Raw genomic sequence first — 16,393 nt, forward strand, 5'->3', positions numbered from 1 at the left:
AGCCATCAGTTTCCACCCTGACAGCACTTACCTAGTATATCATTATATCAGCATCCTGTCCAGACTATAAATATTGCCAGTGGTTTTGATCTATGTGCTAAGTCTGTCTGCTCGTGACGTTTGTCCCAGATCATGCTGTTCCTCCAAAGAAGCCTCCTCGACCTGGGGCCCCCACCCATCCAGCCAGTGCGGCCTGTCTCAACCCTGCTGACAGCTACAATGATGGAGTCAAGGTAGAGAAACACACTACTGGACAGAGGCCCAGCCAAAGCTGGCTGTCAGCAGCACACACACACTGTTAGGCAGTAGATGCTTTTATTCCGGGAGTAAGTGCTATGTATGGAGTTTGTAAATGCATGTTTTTTTGTTTTTGCTAGTCTTCTTTATTATTATTATTATTATTATTATTATTATCAATTGTGATGTTCTGCCAGGGGGTTGATATGAAGGACTGACTCTATAGGACGCCCAAACGTTTGTACAAGCCACATTGATGATTTTGATGATTGAGTTGCTGGAAATGTTGTGAATATGTATTTGATTAACTACAGAAGCTGTCAGTTACAGTTTGGTATTGTAATTGCCTCTATCTGTCCTTCTCTCTTCCTCTGTCTCTTTCTCTTAATGTATGGGGAAATGATGCATTTGTATGTATCACTTGTACATTAATCCACCTGTCTCTCTCTCTCTCTCTCTCCTTCTTTCTCTCTCCTTCTTTCTCTCCCTTTCTGTGCCACACTGCACTCGCCTCACTGTTTTGCACTCCTAGCCATGGAGGGTAAGAACACTGAGTGGACTCTGTCTGTGCCTTTGTCTGCATGTCTGTCAACTTAGAGGATAGAAAGACACTCTTATCATGGTTTTACACATTCTGCATTTTATTTTTTCCCAAATATAAAAAAAGCAAAATTCCTAAAGTTGACAGGCAGGTTATAGAGTGTTCTTGTGGCAACAAGTAAAGTATTGTCTGACTGGTCTGAACTGTTTGAGTGGGGGGTGGTAATTAGACTTTGGTTTTCCTGTGTAACCGTAGAAGTGGACCCCTTTGCTAACAAGAGCTTACTAATGGCCAACACAACACATTGTTCCAGTGGCTAACTAAAGGTCTCTGTCCTTTTACAACCCTGTGTGGTGTGAAAATGGTGTGTAACCATAGCTAGTTGTTTGGCACCACTGATTGGGAGCCTGAGACTAGGCTATTCATTCTAACAAGAGGGCGGATCTGGGCTGGTATTCATGAAACGTCTTGTGGTTGACAAGTTGTTTGACTCAAGAGCGCCCTTAAGAGTGTTCTTATGGTTCTTCTGTAAGAACCCTTGTGGAAACTTTAATGTGGAGAGTTTCTATTCAGAGGCACTTTGTATTTTTTCAGTGCCAACCCAGATTCCCTTGCGGTTAGTCTGTAGAATTATTGTGGGTTATAAATACAGGGCTTATCTTAATTAGTTGGTAATTTACAACACAGTCTAACCACAGTGAATAATTTGGAAGGGTCTATGGCATGGAATAAATAATCTAAATGAAAGTAAGTGTTTCTGTGTAGTGTACCGCCACCTGCTATTGAAAATCTGAAATTACAATACAATATCCTGAGGGTGAAATTTTTTAGTTTCGTGGACAGTGTAAATGACGAAGTGTTCTTCTTGCCTTTTGTTCAGAGTTGCTGCATGCTGTGTTTTATTGTGTATTGTATTTTTTTTTTATTACTTTAGATCCAGCCTCAGGAGATAAGCTCTCCCCCTACAGCTAACCTGGACCGCTCCAATGATAAAGTCTATGAGAATGTGACGGGGCTGGTGAAGGCTGTGATTGAGATGTCAAGTAAAATCCAGCCAGCTCCCCCAGAAGAGTATGTGCCAATGGTGAAGGTATGTCATAATTTTCAATGGCATTTTTTATTGTATGTCCGTGTTATTGTTATTTATATCCGTGACTGAGTCTTTAAAAATTTTTTTAAAAAAATAAGGTGCTGAAAAGTACTGTGAGTTCGGAAAAGATGTTAAAAGAGCCTGCAGTGTGTTGGTTTTGTCTAAAGCCTCTAAATAAAAATGTTGAACCAGTTCTGGCGTGAGCTATTATAAACAGTGTTAGTTTGAAATTGAAAAAAATCTGAATTATATCTCTCCAAAATTATTACAGGTCCTGCAGAAGATCTAATAATTAAGCTCAATAAAAGAACATAATTGTGGTATGACATTGTGATCTTGTTTATTTGACGTGCTAAAATGATATCGATCTTTCAGGAGGTTGGTTTAGCACTGAGGAATCTACTGGCCACAGTGGACGAGACGATTCCCTTATTGCCAGCTCACACACACCGAGAGGTATGTATTAGATCCCAGTATTTACTGTTTATGCATATTTATGTTTGTAGCACCTGATGTGGTATTTCTGTTGAGAAAGGGAGATATTGCTTGTTGAATGATGCATTTTTGTATGTATTGAAATGTTTACTTTGTCCCTTGCCATCAGCAGCTGGAGTCAGAGAGAGCACAGTTGGCCTTGCTCTCTCAGGAATGGGTTGATGGCACTTCCTCCCCATATCACTTCTAGTATGGTGATGGTCAGTACAGGTGTCTGTTAGCTGTTGTATCGCAGCTATGGAGTGTGTTGGCTGTCTAGCAATCAAAGCTTCAAAAAGAGTTCGAAAACAGGTCGAAAAGAGGTGGTGGCCGACTTTACATCTGTTGAGTCACACCCTTAGTGTTGGGGGCATTGCTACTGAAAGAGGAAGTTCACATGAATGGGGGTTGAGTAATTGGCCTTCCAAATTGGGTATAAAATGAGAAACAAAAAATAGTAAATTCAGTTTTTGGAAAAACAAAACTGAATTTGAAGAAGTATATATCCAGTTATTGTCAAAATTCACAGAGGATTTTACCATAGCATTACGAGAATCTACTACTTTCATAAATGTAGCTTGTTCGGTTGTGTCCCACATCCCCATCTGTTCTAGTACTTGCTGTTGTGCTGCTCATGAGAACCTTTCTGTTTCTAATACCCACTATTGTACTCTGCAAATTGACCTGTTTTTCTTCCCTTTTAGGTGGAGATGGCTCAAAAGCTGCTCAACTCTGATCTGGCTGAGCTGATTAATAAAATGAAGCATGCCCAACAGTATGTGATGACCAGTCTCCAGCAGGACTATAAGAAGCAGATGCTGACGGCTGCCCATGCGCTGGCTGTGGACGCCAAAAACCTGCTGGATGTGATCGACCAGGCCAGACTGAAGATACTGGGTCAGGCACGGCCGCACTAGCCCCTATGCCCCAGCCTGGTGCCTCCCCCACAGCATGGAGGGGCTTCTGCTGGACTGAAGCGCACCCGCAGCAGGCAGGCGCCCCACTACTCACCAGCACGGACTTCTGTCAAAGAATTCACAGTACGCTCACAGACTCCATGCTCTCATTCAAGCTTGCCTCTGAGGAGCTCTGTGGGTTTTGAAGTGAAGGAGCTGCTGGATCAGTTATGCCAGCGCTATCAGGAGTGCTCATAATGGGGTCTGCAAGGGACTGCTGTAACGTACTATGAGGAGAAGACCCAAACTGATGAAAAGCCACTGGAACGGAAATCCCGAGCTGTTGTATAGGTCTCTGGAGAACAGAAGACATCTTCACACTGTATCTGCAATTTCTGTATCTCATTGGCAAGTCTTTGCTCCACAGCTAGACTGAACAAAATCTAGAAACACCTCCACATGGGCTCTAGAGCACTCACCAGTGTTGCATAACGTTTAAGTATGTTTCACTGTGTTCTGTCTGGATGTGCAGCAAGGGCTTCCTCTGCCTCTCAAGGACTCTGAAAGAGAGGGTTGTACATTTTGGCCATGTGCCACCTAGGATTAAAATAAAGTTATGACTGAAAATAAAAAAGAAACAACGGAGTCAAAGCCTCTTTTTCATTTTCATGACCATTACGAGTACAGAACTGTGCAAACCTTTGTTTTGCAGTCCTCTACAGTCAGTGCAAATAGTGTGTAACAGTACAAGTGGACCCCTTGCTAACATATATACCAAAAAATTTAACCGCAGACAGCTGAACGTGAAAACGGACTGCATCAGGAGTGTATATTGAGACTACAACAGAGTGAGAGTGAGTGTGTGTGTGTAGAGAAAGAGAAAGATGTGAAGTGAAGGTGAAGAATACTGACCAGAAAAGACTTTCTACTAGATCTCGGAGCATTGCTGTGACGAGTGACGAGTGTTAACAAGGTCACCTCATCCTCAACTCCCCAACTCCTCTGAATGGAGCACCATCATTCCAGAGAACACAGTTCCACTACTCCACAGCTCAGTGCTGGAGGGCTGTATACCCCTCTAGCACACACCCAGCATTTGGCACAGTGCCAATAGGTTCATGTTTATCTTCTTTGGGTTTTCTTTCATCTATATCTGCTGATAACGAAGCTCAAAAATAAGAGGTGTACATATATCGCCCTTCTGTTCAAATCAATGCATATATGTGCTTTGCAGGATCCTTATCAGTGTAAACAGAACCGACCGACCAATAAAATGTTCCTAGATCCTAAGAGAACACTGATGCAACATTTTACCAGTCCTGTCTGTCACGGCTCTTATGTTTTTCCCTTGGCTGCATTAGAAAAGGAATAACACCAGCCTGGCCTTTCCAAGCACTGAAGATGCTATGCTGGAGAAGAGCACAGATTCCACACTCCAGCTGACTGGTCTGAAAGTGCTGGACTTTCTGGGATGTATTCATCTGGAATCGTTTTAAGAATTGTTAAGTGTACTTAAGGGTATGTTTTCTACCATTTATTTTTAGTTTATTTTTAGGCCTAGGCGCGCTATCATCTGCATTCTGTGCTTACTAGAGTGACCATAAATGGTTAATGAATAAAAAAGACCCGTATCTAATGTAATTGGTGGTGTAATTGTGTGGGATGCTTTCTTTGCACACGTATTTGAGCTTGTTAATGTCAGTGCTATAATGTGGCTTAGGTGCAGCAAACTATTTGAATATTGTTTCTGACCATATGCATCCCTTAATGGCAATTTACCCATCCTCTAATGGCTACTACCAGCATGAGATGCACCGTGTCACAAAGCAAACGTCGTCTCTAACTGGTTTCATAAAGAATGGACTAGCTCCTCCGTACTTGATAACAATGGTCAAAGGCAGATCAGTACCAAGAACCCCTCCAGCTTCCAGTAAGGCTTGACTCGACCCACCATCCTTCAAAATGATGGGAAGACCTGGCACCTGGCAAGTGGTTGAACAAACTTTCCCGGGGTGTCTGAACTGGCAGAGTCGCCTGCATTCTGGACCAAAATCTGAAAGGGATGTTTTCAGGAGACTGTGGTATAGTGCTCTTTAACATGTGTTTACTAATTCTGCCTTTAATTATGTTATATTGTTGACAGCTGACAGCACCTGTACTACTTTGCAGCTGGCCATACCTTGACTTTGGGGTTGTTATTATTATATTTATTTATTTTATTTATTATATTTTATTATATTTGAGACCAAGATTGCATCAAAAAAAGAAAAGGTCTGATTCAGTTTCTGTGCTGGTAAAAATTTGTAACTGGATGCTGAATCGCTCCTGACAAACAGGGATCCCACAGGGCTGTGTGCTGTGCCCCCTCCTCTTCACACTCCTCATGTTTCACAACACCAGCAGCATCATCAAGTTTGATGCTGACACTACAGTCATTGGACTGATCACTGGTGGGGACAAGACAGCATACAGAAGGGAGGTGGCAGACCTGGTGGCCTGATGTTAGGCCAATCAGTCCTTAACTTCTACAGGTGCATGATTGAGAGTGTCCCTACCAGCACCATTACAGTCTGCTGTGGAAACTGCACTGTCTAGGACAGGAAGGCCCTCCAGCAGGTGATCATAACAGCACAGTCTATGTCAGGAGCAGCCTTCTCCTCACTGCAGGACATTTACCACACCAGGGCCACTTAACATCATCAGGGACAGCACCCCCACCTCTTCACACTTTTACCATCAGATGACTACATCAGCACACTGCCTCTTACCATCACTCGCTCTCACAAGCCAACACACACACACACACACACACACCATAATGGGATTATACTCAACTATACGGACACACTACATGCATCACATTTGAGGCTGCTGTCACTGTACTGTTTTCAGTAATACACAGTGCACTTTGACATCTGCTTGATTCAGTGTCAAAAAGTGAAAAACTGCAAAAATTAAGATACAAGGTTTTTGTCTGACAGCAACATACCTTTACTGACAGCCTGTGCACTCTACAAGAAAGGCCAGAGCAGACTCTACCTACTGAGGAGCCCTGTTCAGGGAACAGAGGTCCCTCAATGTAAAAATACTATGTGCAATACCCCCACCCCCCCCCCACCCACACACACACACACACGTGCAATTAAGAGTAATTTGCAATTATCTGTAAATAATATTGTTATTGCTTTTTAAATTTATATTGTGTATATAGTGTAATTTATTTATCTTCATTTTTGTAACTAAGTGTCTTGCCATCCCTTTCTGCTGTGACTCTGAGAATTTCCCCACTGTGGGACTAATAAAGGATTATCTTATCGAACTGCCTTTACTCTGGATATGACAATAAAACTCTTGAATATTGTTATATATATATATATATATATATATATATATATATATATATATATATATATATATTGTTATATTCCAGTTCTTTAATCTAAGTCTTCTTGGCCTGCTGTTTTGTATGTCTCCTCAAGTTGTTATTTACAATTTACTTTTCCTTGGGGATGGGTCAGCCTACTCTGGTCCCCACATCTGACTCCACCTGAGTGTCACTAGAGGGCAGTATGTAACTTCCCTCCATGCTTGTTTTAGGAAGACTACATAAAAAATGGGCACTGCGCAGATTCTGTAAAAAAAATCTTTACAAAGAAAAGTTTAAAACAACTGCCAACAAGGCAAAGCATAACTGGTTCTGATTTACAGTTGACTGTTTTGCTACACTGAGGAGATTGGGCATGCGGCATGATTGACTGCATCCTTCTCAAATTTATTTACAAATAAATGTGTATTATTTTATATTAGAACAGCTTTCGCCTAAAACACAAAATTTCGAGACTTTTATTTTGAAGAGCTGCGAGTTCTCAACGTCCCCTGCTGTTCACGTTCGAAGCGTAGGTTAGCAATACACTGGAGGTGGACATCATTACACAATATTCTGAATAACATGCCGTCTCAGTCCTTATACGCTTAAATTTGACACCACGTCAGTGAACTAAATGATTATTTTAAAAAGAACAAGAAATACAGAATTTATTTGCGTTCCCTTTAAACGGACTACAAAGTCGGTCGCTCGAGTGACGTTCCTAACACACATTCCAGCGAGCAGAACCTGCACAGAATCATGGGATTTGTAGTTCACTTCTTGTTGTTTGCACTTTAAAGTTATATTGCTCTGCAAAAAGTCCCAAAATATTCTGCTGCTCTATTACACTCATATTTTCTTCTGTGTCCCAACAGTTCAAGCTTTAAATAATGACAGTAATTAAAATTATTAAAAATAATTTAATTTCTCAAATGCGAAATGAATGACGATTCAGACTGGTTTTAGAGCAGCCGGCAGATGGCGTAGTTCTCCATTTCCCTCTAAATAGCTCTGCCTTCTCATGGCACTGGGCCCCGCTTATATCTTTTTTTTTTTTTTTTTTTTAGACCCCCACCACCCCTCCCTCCACTCCACTCCGCCGTGTCGTGTCTGGCAGTGAAATCCAGGTCATCGCCACTGGATCATCACAAAGCCAGCAGTGGCGGATAGACAGCTAGCTTTCTCTCCGCAGACGCGACGAGCTCGCAATATTTTTGTGATTAACTCACTCTTACAAGAGGTAAGTCAACAACATTTCTCAATGGCTGGCTTTGATACTTCTGAGCGCAGGAGATATGTACTTGTGTCACTTGGCTAGTCCCGAAGAAGCAGCAGCAGCAGCGCTGATCTAGCTGCTACGTGCTGATGTGGATATCAGGAGCTGTCTCAGACGGGCTGAAAAGTTAATGGCACCGCTATCGATGCTCCCTCCTCAGCCGGGAGTCGAGACAGGCTCAGTCTGACTGTGTGAAGGGCCATAACGCTAGCCTTGCAAGTCGGAGTCGGAGTTGAAGTAGAGCAGGCAAGTCCAGGTCCGGAACGTAGGAATCCGCTCCGGGATTTTGTTCCAACTGCCTGGGCAGCTCAGCTGCAGCTCGGCTGCAGCTGAGCTGCCCAGGCAGTTGGAACAAAATCCCGGCGCGGATTCCTACGTTCCGGACCTGGACTTACCAGCACTGAGTTTAAGTGTTTCTTTCAAACCTAGAAACAACACTATAACAATCTAGTCTGCAAGTTTTAACATGAAGGTAAAACAACCTGAAATCTATATCAAAACATACCACCATCACTGCCATATTTACTGCGTGTTTAGCTAGCTATCTCCTCGCCAGCTGTAATAGTTAGTTAGCTATAGCTGTTGCAGATAGCGTCGTCCAGCATTTAGCGATGTTCATTACTACGCAGCTATGAATTATACTAACTGCTAATTATTATTTGCCAAACTTCCCCAATAGCCTTATTTATTTGCATAAAACGTGAGGCATTTGAGCTAGATGGCTAACTAGCTGTTGTTAGTGAGCTAAACCCTCGTAGCTTTGCTCCACTGAAGTTCTTCTTAATCTAATCCTCAGGTCCACCTTAAATAGTGCAGGTCTACGGTATAGGTGTTTGGTCAAAAGTAGCTGGCATGGACCCCCCTCTTGCCCACCTATATGTGACCTGACTGGACTACGAGCATTCAGTGTGGTCTGTCTGGCACCTTGGACTTGAACTTGGACAGGCTGGGCGGGCTGGCTAGCATGTCCAGTGTCTCAAAGAGTCAAAGTCAAAGCGACTTCTGCTTTCTGTGGGTTCCTTAAGCTGTAAACCGATCAGCCATAACATTAGTACCACCTGTCCAACATTTAAGCAGGTCCTCCTTATGCTGCCACAACAGATCTGACCATCCTGGGGCGTCTGGCACCAAGATGATGGCTAGCATCAGATCCTGTAGTCCTGTACGTTGTGAGGTGGGATGGATTGCATCTGTAAGCCTTAAGACCCTTAAGGTCCTTTTTTTTTTTTTTTTTTTTTAAACCACTGACCACTGGTAAGTCCTTGTCAAAGTGGCAAGTGAGATCCTTATGCTTGGCCATTTTTCTCCCCCGATGCATTTAACATTACACATCACCTTCAAGAGCTGAATGTTCACTTACTGCTCGTCAGATGCGACTGTAGATGATGTCAGTGGTACTAATGTTATGGCTGATTGGTGTTGGATTTGCACTGCTCAACTCTAGTAGGAAGATTCTTGAATGAGACTGACTGATTGATGGTTTGATTGATTGCTCAGGTTGGACTTGTTTACTTGTTTACCTACTCGCTGTAGGTTTGTTTACGTCTGGAGAGATGCAGTGTGTCCAAAAGTGTCCGGACACATCTACTAACTAGTGTCGTTGGTCCAAGTGTCCAGTTTCGCACACAGCTTGTATAAGATCCATAGTAAAGCACAACTCTGGAGCAGCCTGGAGAACCACCGAAGAACTTTGGCATGAGTGGAAGTGGCCAACGTCAGATTGGATGAGTTTGTGTTGTGTTCTGTAAGTTATATGGTAATAGATCTAACATCTGTAGACGGTAGTCTTGTTCACTGATGTGACTTAACCTCTATACTGTGCTACAAGCATTCAGTGGGGGGGTCTGTCTGGCAACTTGAACTTGAGCTTGAGCTTGAACTTGATCACAGTCTAGTCTCAGTTGCAGACTGGATTGGGTGGCTGGCCACACTTTATGTCCAAATATTTGTGGACACCCCTTTTCATGAATGCGTTGAGCTGCTTTAGGTTGCACCCATTGCTGGCACAGATGTGCAAATGCTCACACAGACACAGCTTATCATATAGTATAGTATCTGTAGAGAAGTACTGCCAATAGAATAGGGCTCTCTAGAGCAGGTAAACTTGAACCTATAGGCACCATGCCTAATGCCAGGCGTGTATAAAGCCCCCAGCATTGAGCTGTGGAGCAGTGGAACTGTGTTCTCTGGAATGATGGTGCTACATCCAGTGCTTTTGGGATGAGTTGTGGTGGTGATTATCAAACATCCTGACCTCGCTAACTCCCCAGGATCTAGGAGAAAGCCTTCCCTGGACATTAGAGACTGTTGCTCTAACAAAAGCAAGAAAAACGACCCTTGCATAAACCATGAATGAGTAGGTGTCCCAATACTTTTGTCTATATAGTGTAGGTTAATGGGTCTTGCTCTCACACCAGGGATTTATTTTGCCCTTACTTAAGTAAACTTTACTTATTTACTTATTGTCCATTGGCTTATACATTCAGATGTACAATAAGTCCAAAAGTATCCAGATGCAATTTATAAGGAGTGTTTTTGATGCAAGAACAGCTCTGGAGCAGCACGGAGCACCATTGAATACCTCAGTAACAACCCTGTAGTTCAGTCAGGAATATCAAGGCCAGGGATATTGAAGGTCTCCTTGGATTGGAAATGGAAACCACTAGTGTTGAGAAATGCCTATTTGCCGACATGGCGTGTCTGCTTACGCTAGGCAAACCCAGTCCGCAGGCCTTTTATCTCAAGCTGCAGGAAATGTTTGTGTCTAGCAAAGTGGAACTGCACTGCCTCTTGAAGACTGACTCCAAACAAAAGCTAATGTCATCAGTGTAGTTTCTCAGACGGAGGCAAACGGACGTTTTAATGTGGGTTTTATGCGGCGCCTTGCTGTCAGGTTGGCCTGAAATTTAAATGAAGAACTCATTACCGCGTGGAGGACGCCGACCTCCTGTCTGCTGGCTTTAAACATACAGCAGTGGAGATCTTGAGACGCTCCGTTATTGGTGCAGTTAGTTTCTTCTCTGACTTCTTCTCTGGTGCGTACGAGACTCCAGGCAGAACTGCAAGTCACTGAGCCTTAGTGTGAGTCTGCTATGCGTGTGTGTGCGTGTGTGTGTGTATGTGTGTGTTAGGTGGGGGCCTGCCAGCTCACTCTATCCAAACTTGGACTGAGTGTATTGCCTTGGGCTGTCGTGACCAGCATTCGCCATGGCTGCAGACACAGCTCGCTGTGCTCTTTCCTGTGCACTGCAGGCGTTGGCCTACTTGTGGTACATAGACATGGCCATGTCGGGTACTGCCAGACAGAATGCAACAGTGCTCTCCTTTTACAAGCTGCCGCTTTGGCCTGAGGTGCATGTACTACACCACCTGCTGCCTGCTTATATCATCTCTGGAGTTTAGATATTTAGATACCATCTGAATAGTTCAAATGTTTCGGATGCCTTTTTACGAAATTCACCTGGCACGGCCTTTTGTTGACGGAGCCCATAGAAAATAAATCTGCTAAAGGCACAAAGTTAATAACGGTGGGCCGGTCTTTGCCATGTCTTTTCGGCACCACAGTTCATCGGATTGAAAATTCAAGGCACTAATTCCACCCTGTTCTTCAGTCCTAAATAGCCTCCTGAGTGCTATATCCTTCAAACGGTACAACTTTGGACGGCACCTTTCGTTAACTGTCACACTGAGAGAGGTCAGTCTGACCATGTGTAATGCTGACCATCCCAAAATGGCAGCACTGGTGACTTGCTGCCTGAACCTAACTTGGCATCTGTGCATGTACGCTATATGTCCTTCTAATGAATGCATTCAGCTACTTTAAGATGCTGACCCATTGCTGACATAGATGTGCAAATGCACGCACACGCAGCTTGTTTAGTTCCTGTTGAAAAGTATTGCCAATAGAGAAGGGCTCTTTGGAGCAGATGCTAAACATGAATACCATGTCTAATGCCAGGCTTGAGCTAGAGGGGTGTAAAGCCCCCAGCATGGAGCTGTGGAGCGCTGGAACTGTGTTCTATAGAAGGATGGTGGTGCTCCATCCAATACTTTTGGAATAAGTTGGGGGTGACGTGGTTGGTTATCATCTTACATCCTGACTTCATTAACACTCTTTTCACTGAATGCAATCAAATGCAATGCTCCAGAATCTAGTAGAAAGCCTTCACTTAACAGTAGAGACTTTTTAATAGTCTTTATTTCAGAAGAAACAGAAAGAAAATGAATAAGCAGTTGTCCCAATACTTTTGTCTATATGGTGTATATGCATTAGAACAAACGCAATAGCTAAATACTAATCACATTAGGCTAACCTAAAAACTCTCAGCGAAGTAAATTGGGGTGATGCAGGTCTTAATGATGCAGGTCTTAATGACTGTTAATAAAGGGTTCTCTTTTCATGAAGCTTTTCTAATCCAGTCCATTTAATTACACTGCCTTATCAATATTCCTAACGCAGTGGTAGTGTCCAGTCCGCAAGTCCTTCAAAAACCTCTATAAGTGCTTGTAATTACACAGTAAACAGCTGGGGCCGCATAGTCAAACGAGCTCCATTGGAGAACCGCTCTACTCTGATGTCTTCGCTGGTGTATTGCTGTAAGCTGGAGTAAATGGAGTAGACGTCATCGCCAGATTTGAGCGGTGCATCTGTGTTGCTCTCATGACGTCCTTCTCTCCCACCAGGCTAAGGTGCGTTTTTGTGATGCACGCCTGGCACAGAGCCAAGTGTAACAGTGTACTGTAGTGGCACGTGGAGCGCGCCGTCAGAAACATGATCGGTCTGCTGGGGGTTGAAGGGGTTGCTGGCTAAGGTTAGCGGCTCATCACCTTACCTGTCTCCATAAAGCGCCCTCTGTGCTGTCTGAGCGCGCTCTGAGGCCTAAACGAATGGCCGCTGCGTGTTTAACTCGGGATCTTAAGCCTACAGACTGTGTATGATGTGAAGCACTCTTTGTGTGCTCACCCTTGCCACCAGATGAGTTATTTAGTCTGGGACGGCAGACTAAATAGATAGACGGGCACTGTTTGAGCTGGATTAGCCTGAGTGGCAAACCTCTCAAAACAAATATTTGTGTAATACTTCACTGTTTAACCAGGACAAAAAAGATTAGGCCTCTGTTTCAGCAGCAGACTAACCTAGTCTAACTGCACAGTCGGTATCATTAAATACACTGTATATCCAAATGTCTGTGGACACCTATTCAATGAATGCATTGAGCTACTTTAAGGTGCACCCATTGCTGATACAGATGTGCTAATGTGTGCATGCACAAACACACACACAAACACACATACACACACACACACACACACACACACACACACACACACACACATACACACAGCTTGTCTAGTCCTTGTAGGGAAGTATTTTCAATTGAATAGGATGCAGATGAACATGAACCTATTGACCCCATGCCTAATACCAGGTGTGGGCTAGAGGGGGGTGTAAAGCCCCCCAGCATTGAGCTGTGGAGCAGTGGAACCTTTCAGTGTTCTCTGGAAGGATGGTGCTTTATCCAGTACTTTTGGGATAAGTTGGAGAGTTGGGGATGAGGTGGGGTGGTGATCATCCAACATCCTGAGCTCACTTGTTTGTGTGACACTGACTTTTGACACTTATTGCGGGCAGCATAAGGTGCGCACACATTGAAACTAAATTGTTCATTATAATTATTGGTGGAAGAAATATGGCAATAAATAATGTGATGCATGTTCAGTTATGAAAAATCATGTGAGAGGTTCATAACCACAGATACATACACTATATATGTACAATAGGGACACCTGCTTGCTCATCACTTCTTTTGAAATCAAGGGCATTAAAAAAAGATTTCATCCTGCTTTTGTTGGAGTTACTGTCTCTAGGCTTTCTACTAGATTTTGGAGCATTGCTGTCAAGATTTGATTGCATTCAACAAGAATTAGTGAGGTCAAGATGGTGGATGACCACCACCAACCTCATCCCCAACTCATCCCAAAAGTACTATTGGATGGAGCACCATCATTCCAGAGAACACAGCTCCAGAGCTCAATGCTGGGGGGCTTTATACCCCTCTAGCCCATTGGCATTAGGCATGATGTCAATAGGTTCATGCTTATCTGCTCCAGAGCGTTATATTCTATTGGCAATACTTATCTACAGGGACTAGATAAGGTGTGTGTGTGTGTGTGTGTGTGTGTGTGTGCACATCTCTGTCAGTAATGGGTGCAACTTAAAGTAGCTGAATGCTTTCATTAGAAGGGCTGTCCACACATTTGAACATGCAGAAAAATAACTAAACAACTTCATAGCAACCACCTAGCAACACCATAGTAGCTTTCAAGCAAGAACAGTTTTACCCTAGTGACCATTTCATTTGGTCATTTGTTTGGAAGCTAAAATACTGCCAAACTGATGCTTTGGCAGCTCGTCCATTTTACACGCTGTTAATCATTACTCTGTTGTTTAGAATGAATGTACGAAGTGAACGATTGATTAAATAAAGGCACACAACATTTCTGCACTTATTTTATTTATCATAATATTTCTCATCTATTACCGGCCCAGACTTCCCAGTACTGCCGGCAGGTTGCTGCCATTGCAGCGTTAATGTTCCACAACAGGTTTGGTGCTCAGGAACAGTAACAACATGCCGCAGGGCCGTGTCTGGTAGCACATTTGTTATCACAGTACTGGACGGTCTGTTTGAACATGGCTCCTATTACTAAGGGAGCTTTGGGATCAGTGAATTACAGAAGCCGACCAACAAACTACAGACTCCACAGATCTGTACTGATCATGGATCTCACTGGTGATCACTTAAATCACTGTAAAAGTAACCCGGGTTGAGAACTGCACACGCAGAATAACTAAAGCACGCTGGAGGGGATGTGATGTGATTGTGTCGAGCTCCACATATTAATATTTGACTGCCTGACATTTGAGACACAGCCATGGTGCACATTAGCTTCTAGTCTGTGCTCTTGGCATGAGAGCGAACTCTGCTGAGATTTCTACCCACTCCCGACCGGAACACTCGCTGCTCATAGGGAGGAGCTTCCTGTCTCGCAGAGATCCGTCTGTCCGTCTGACATCACATGCCAAGCAGCCCGTCTCCCTGCCTCTGATGTCATTGTGCCTCTGGCACTGAAAATGTCAGATGGAGACTGGAAGAGGGCTGCAGGTATAACACCCTTAAGAATGAGTCGGAGAGTAGACACTAGAGCTGGGCAGTATGATGATATTTTAGCATTTTTGTGATCAAGTTTGACACTGGCTTTTCTCAGCATATTGTAGATCTGATGAAAACTGCAGATCATAACTAGAATAACTACTTCTGTTTAATTGGGTATAGTGCAGCAAATTATGCATAAAGACGGTGGTAAGAAATATTGAGAATATGACTGGTGTGACATGCCAGTGCATTTTGTGTGCTTCAGAAATATATGAATATTTGTATATTAAATATTTTAACCCTAATAGACATGGATGACTGCATTTATTTTTTGCTATGAGCAGAATAGCATCCCAGTTGTTGCTACTGCAGGTGTGGTGGGCCAGTTTTTGCATGTATGCATGCAAGTTGGTTCTGTATCTCTCAGCTTGTCCAGAAATGCATGTGTATCACACAGGATAAGAAAGCTCTGTATAAATGACGAGATGGGAGTGGCTCCTTAGTTTCCACATCAAAAAAAAAATCATTCGGTACCTGTATTTCTGAGAGGGCAGAAGACTAAACTCTCACTATAACTGACAGAAGCAGCTCGTTTGGAAAGTCTTCAAAGTTTAAATGGAGTGTTGTACAACACTGGAGGGTTTTCACACGTTCTTAGACTTGTATGACCTGCTAGATTTGTGCTGAGTTTTGCAAATTTCACTTACTCTCACTTTGCCACACATGCATGACACAGGTGAACGCCTGTGTGAGCTCCCCATTCTTAAAAAATAAAAAAACAGTTGTAAAAAAATGTCCACGTTACATGATGGAATTTTTACCAGCATGCCAGTTCCCACGAGATTAATATAACTTGAGGTATAGATGGTAAAAGGTCAAGGTGGGTGGATTTGGACAACACTAAACTCACCCATCTGAATAGAGCTTTACACAGTTTTCTCATCAATTGATTTCATTGGGTAAAAGCAATATAAGTAAACCACATAGAAATGTTCCTCATAATGACTTTATCCACACACTTCATTATAAAAGGCATTCCAGGAGTCTAAAAGTCTATTTTTTTAACAGCCTTTGCATGCTATAATCATCTGCTGTATAGGGAGCAGTCATCTAGCTTTTGGTTTTTGTTAGGACACAAACCCCAATCTGAGCACAATCTGTTTTCATAATGGTAGTGAACTATGTTACAACTATTTGTAAAAAAATAGTAAAATCTGGTCATTTCGAATTTGGAGACTTCATTGGCAACTATAGGATGCAAGTTTCAGCGCTGTTCAGTTTTCTGGTGAGATTTGAGGCATTTGTAGCCAATCTGAGCCATGCTGGGCCAATTTAGAAAGCTAGATCAACAGAAT

General features: G+C 43.0%; 2 protein-coding genes across 13 annotated transcripts in view; both read left to right on the plus strand.

Annotated features, from left to right (window-relative positions):
* ptk2ab (protein tyrosine kinase 2ab) overlaps positions 1-3,878 on the plus strand; it is an 83,701-nt gene extending 79,823 nt beyond the window's left edge. For all 12 annotated transcript variants that reach the window (XM_072679500.1, XM_072679503.1, XM_072679492.1 and 9 more), the window contains 4 exons: positions 130-233; positions 1,713-1,868; positions 2,244-2,324; positions 3,047-3,878. In XM_072679500.1, the coding sequence (XP_072535601.1) occupies positions 130-233; positions 1,713-1,868; positions 2,244-2,324; positions 3,047-3,259 (554 nt within the window). In that variant the 3' untranslated portion in view covers positions 3,260-3,878. The remainder of the gene's footprint in view (positions 1-129; positions 234-1,712; positions 1,869-2,243; positions 2,325-3,046) is intronic.
* A 3,877-nt stretch (positions 3,879-7,755) lies between these two features.
* Positions 7,756-16,393, plus strand: part of ldlrad4b (low density lipoprotein receptor class A domain containing 4b) — a 78,481-nt gene continuing 69,843 nt past the window's right edge. The window contains exon 1 of the mRNA XM_072679504.1: positions 7,756-7,845. The gene's annotated coding sequence lies outside the window, so the exon portion shown is untranslated. The remainder of the gene's footprint in view (positions 7,846-16,393) is intronic.

The sequence above is a fragment of the Salminus brasiliensis genome, chromosome 5, assembly GCF_030463535.1.
Source record: "Salminus brasiliensis chromosome 5, fSalBra1.hap2, whole genome shotgun sequence".
In the NCBI taxonomy this organism is placed as follows: Eukaryota; Metazoa; Chordata; class Actinopteri; order Characiformes; family Bryconidae; genus Salminus; species Salminus brasiliensis.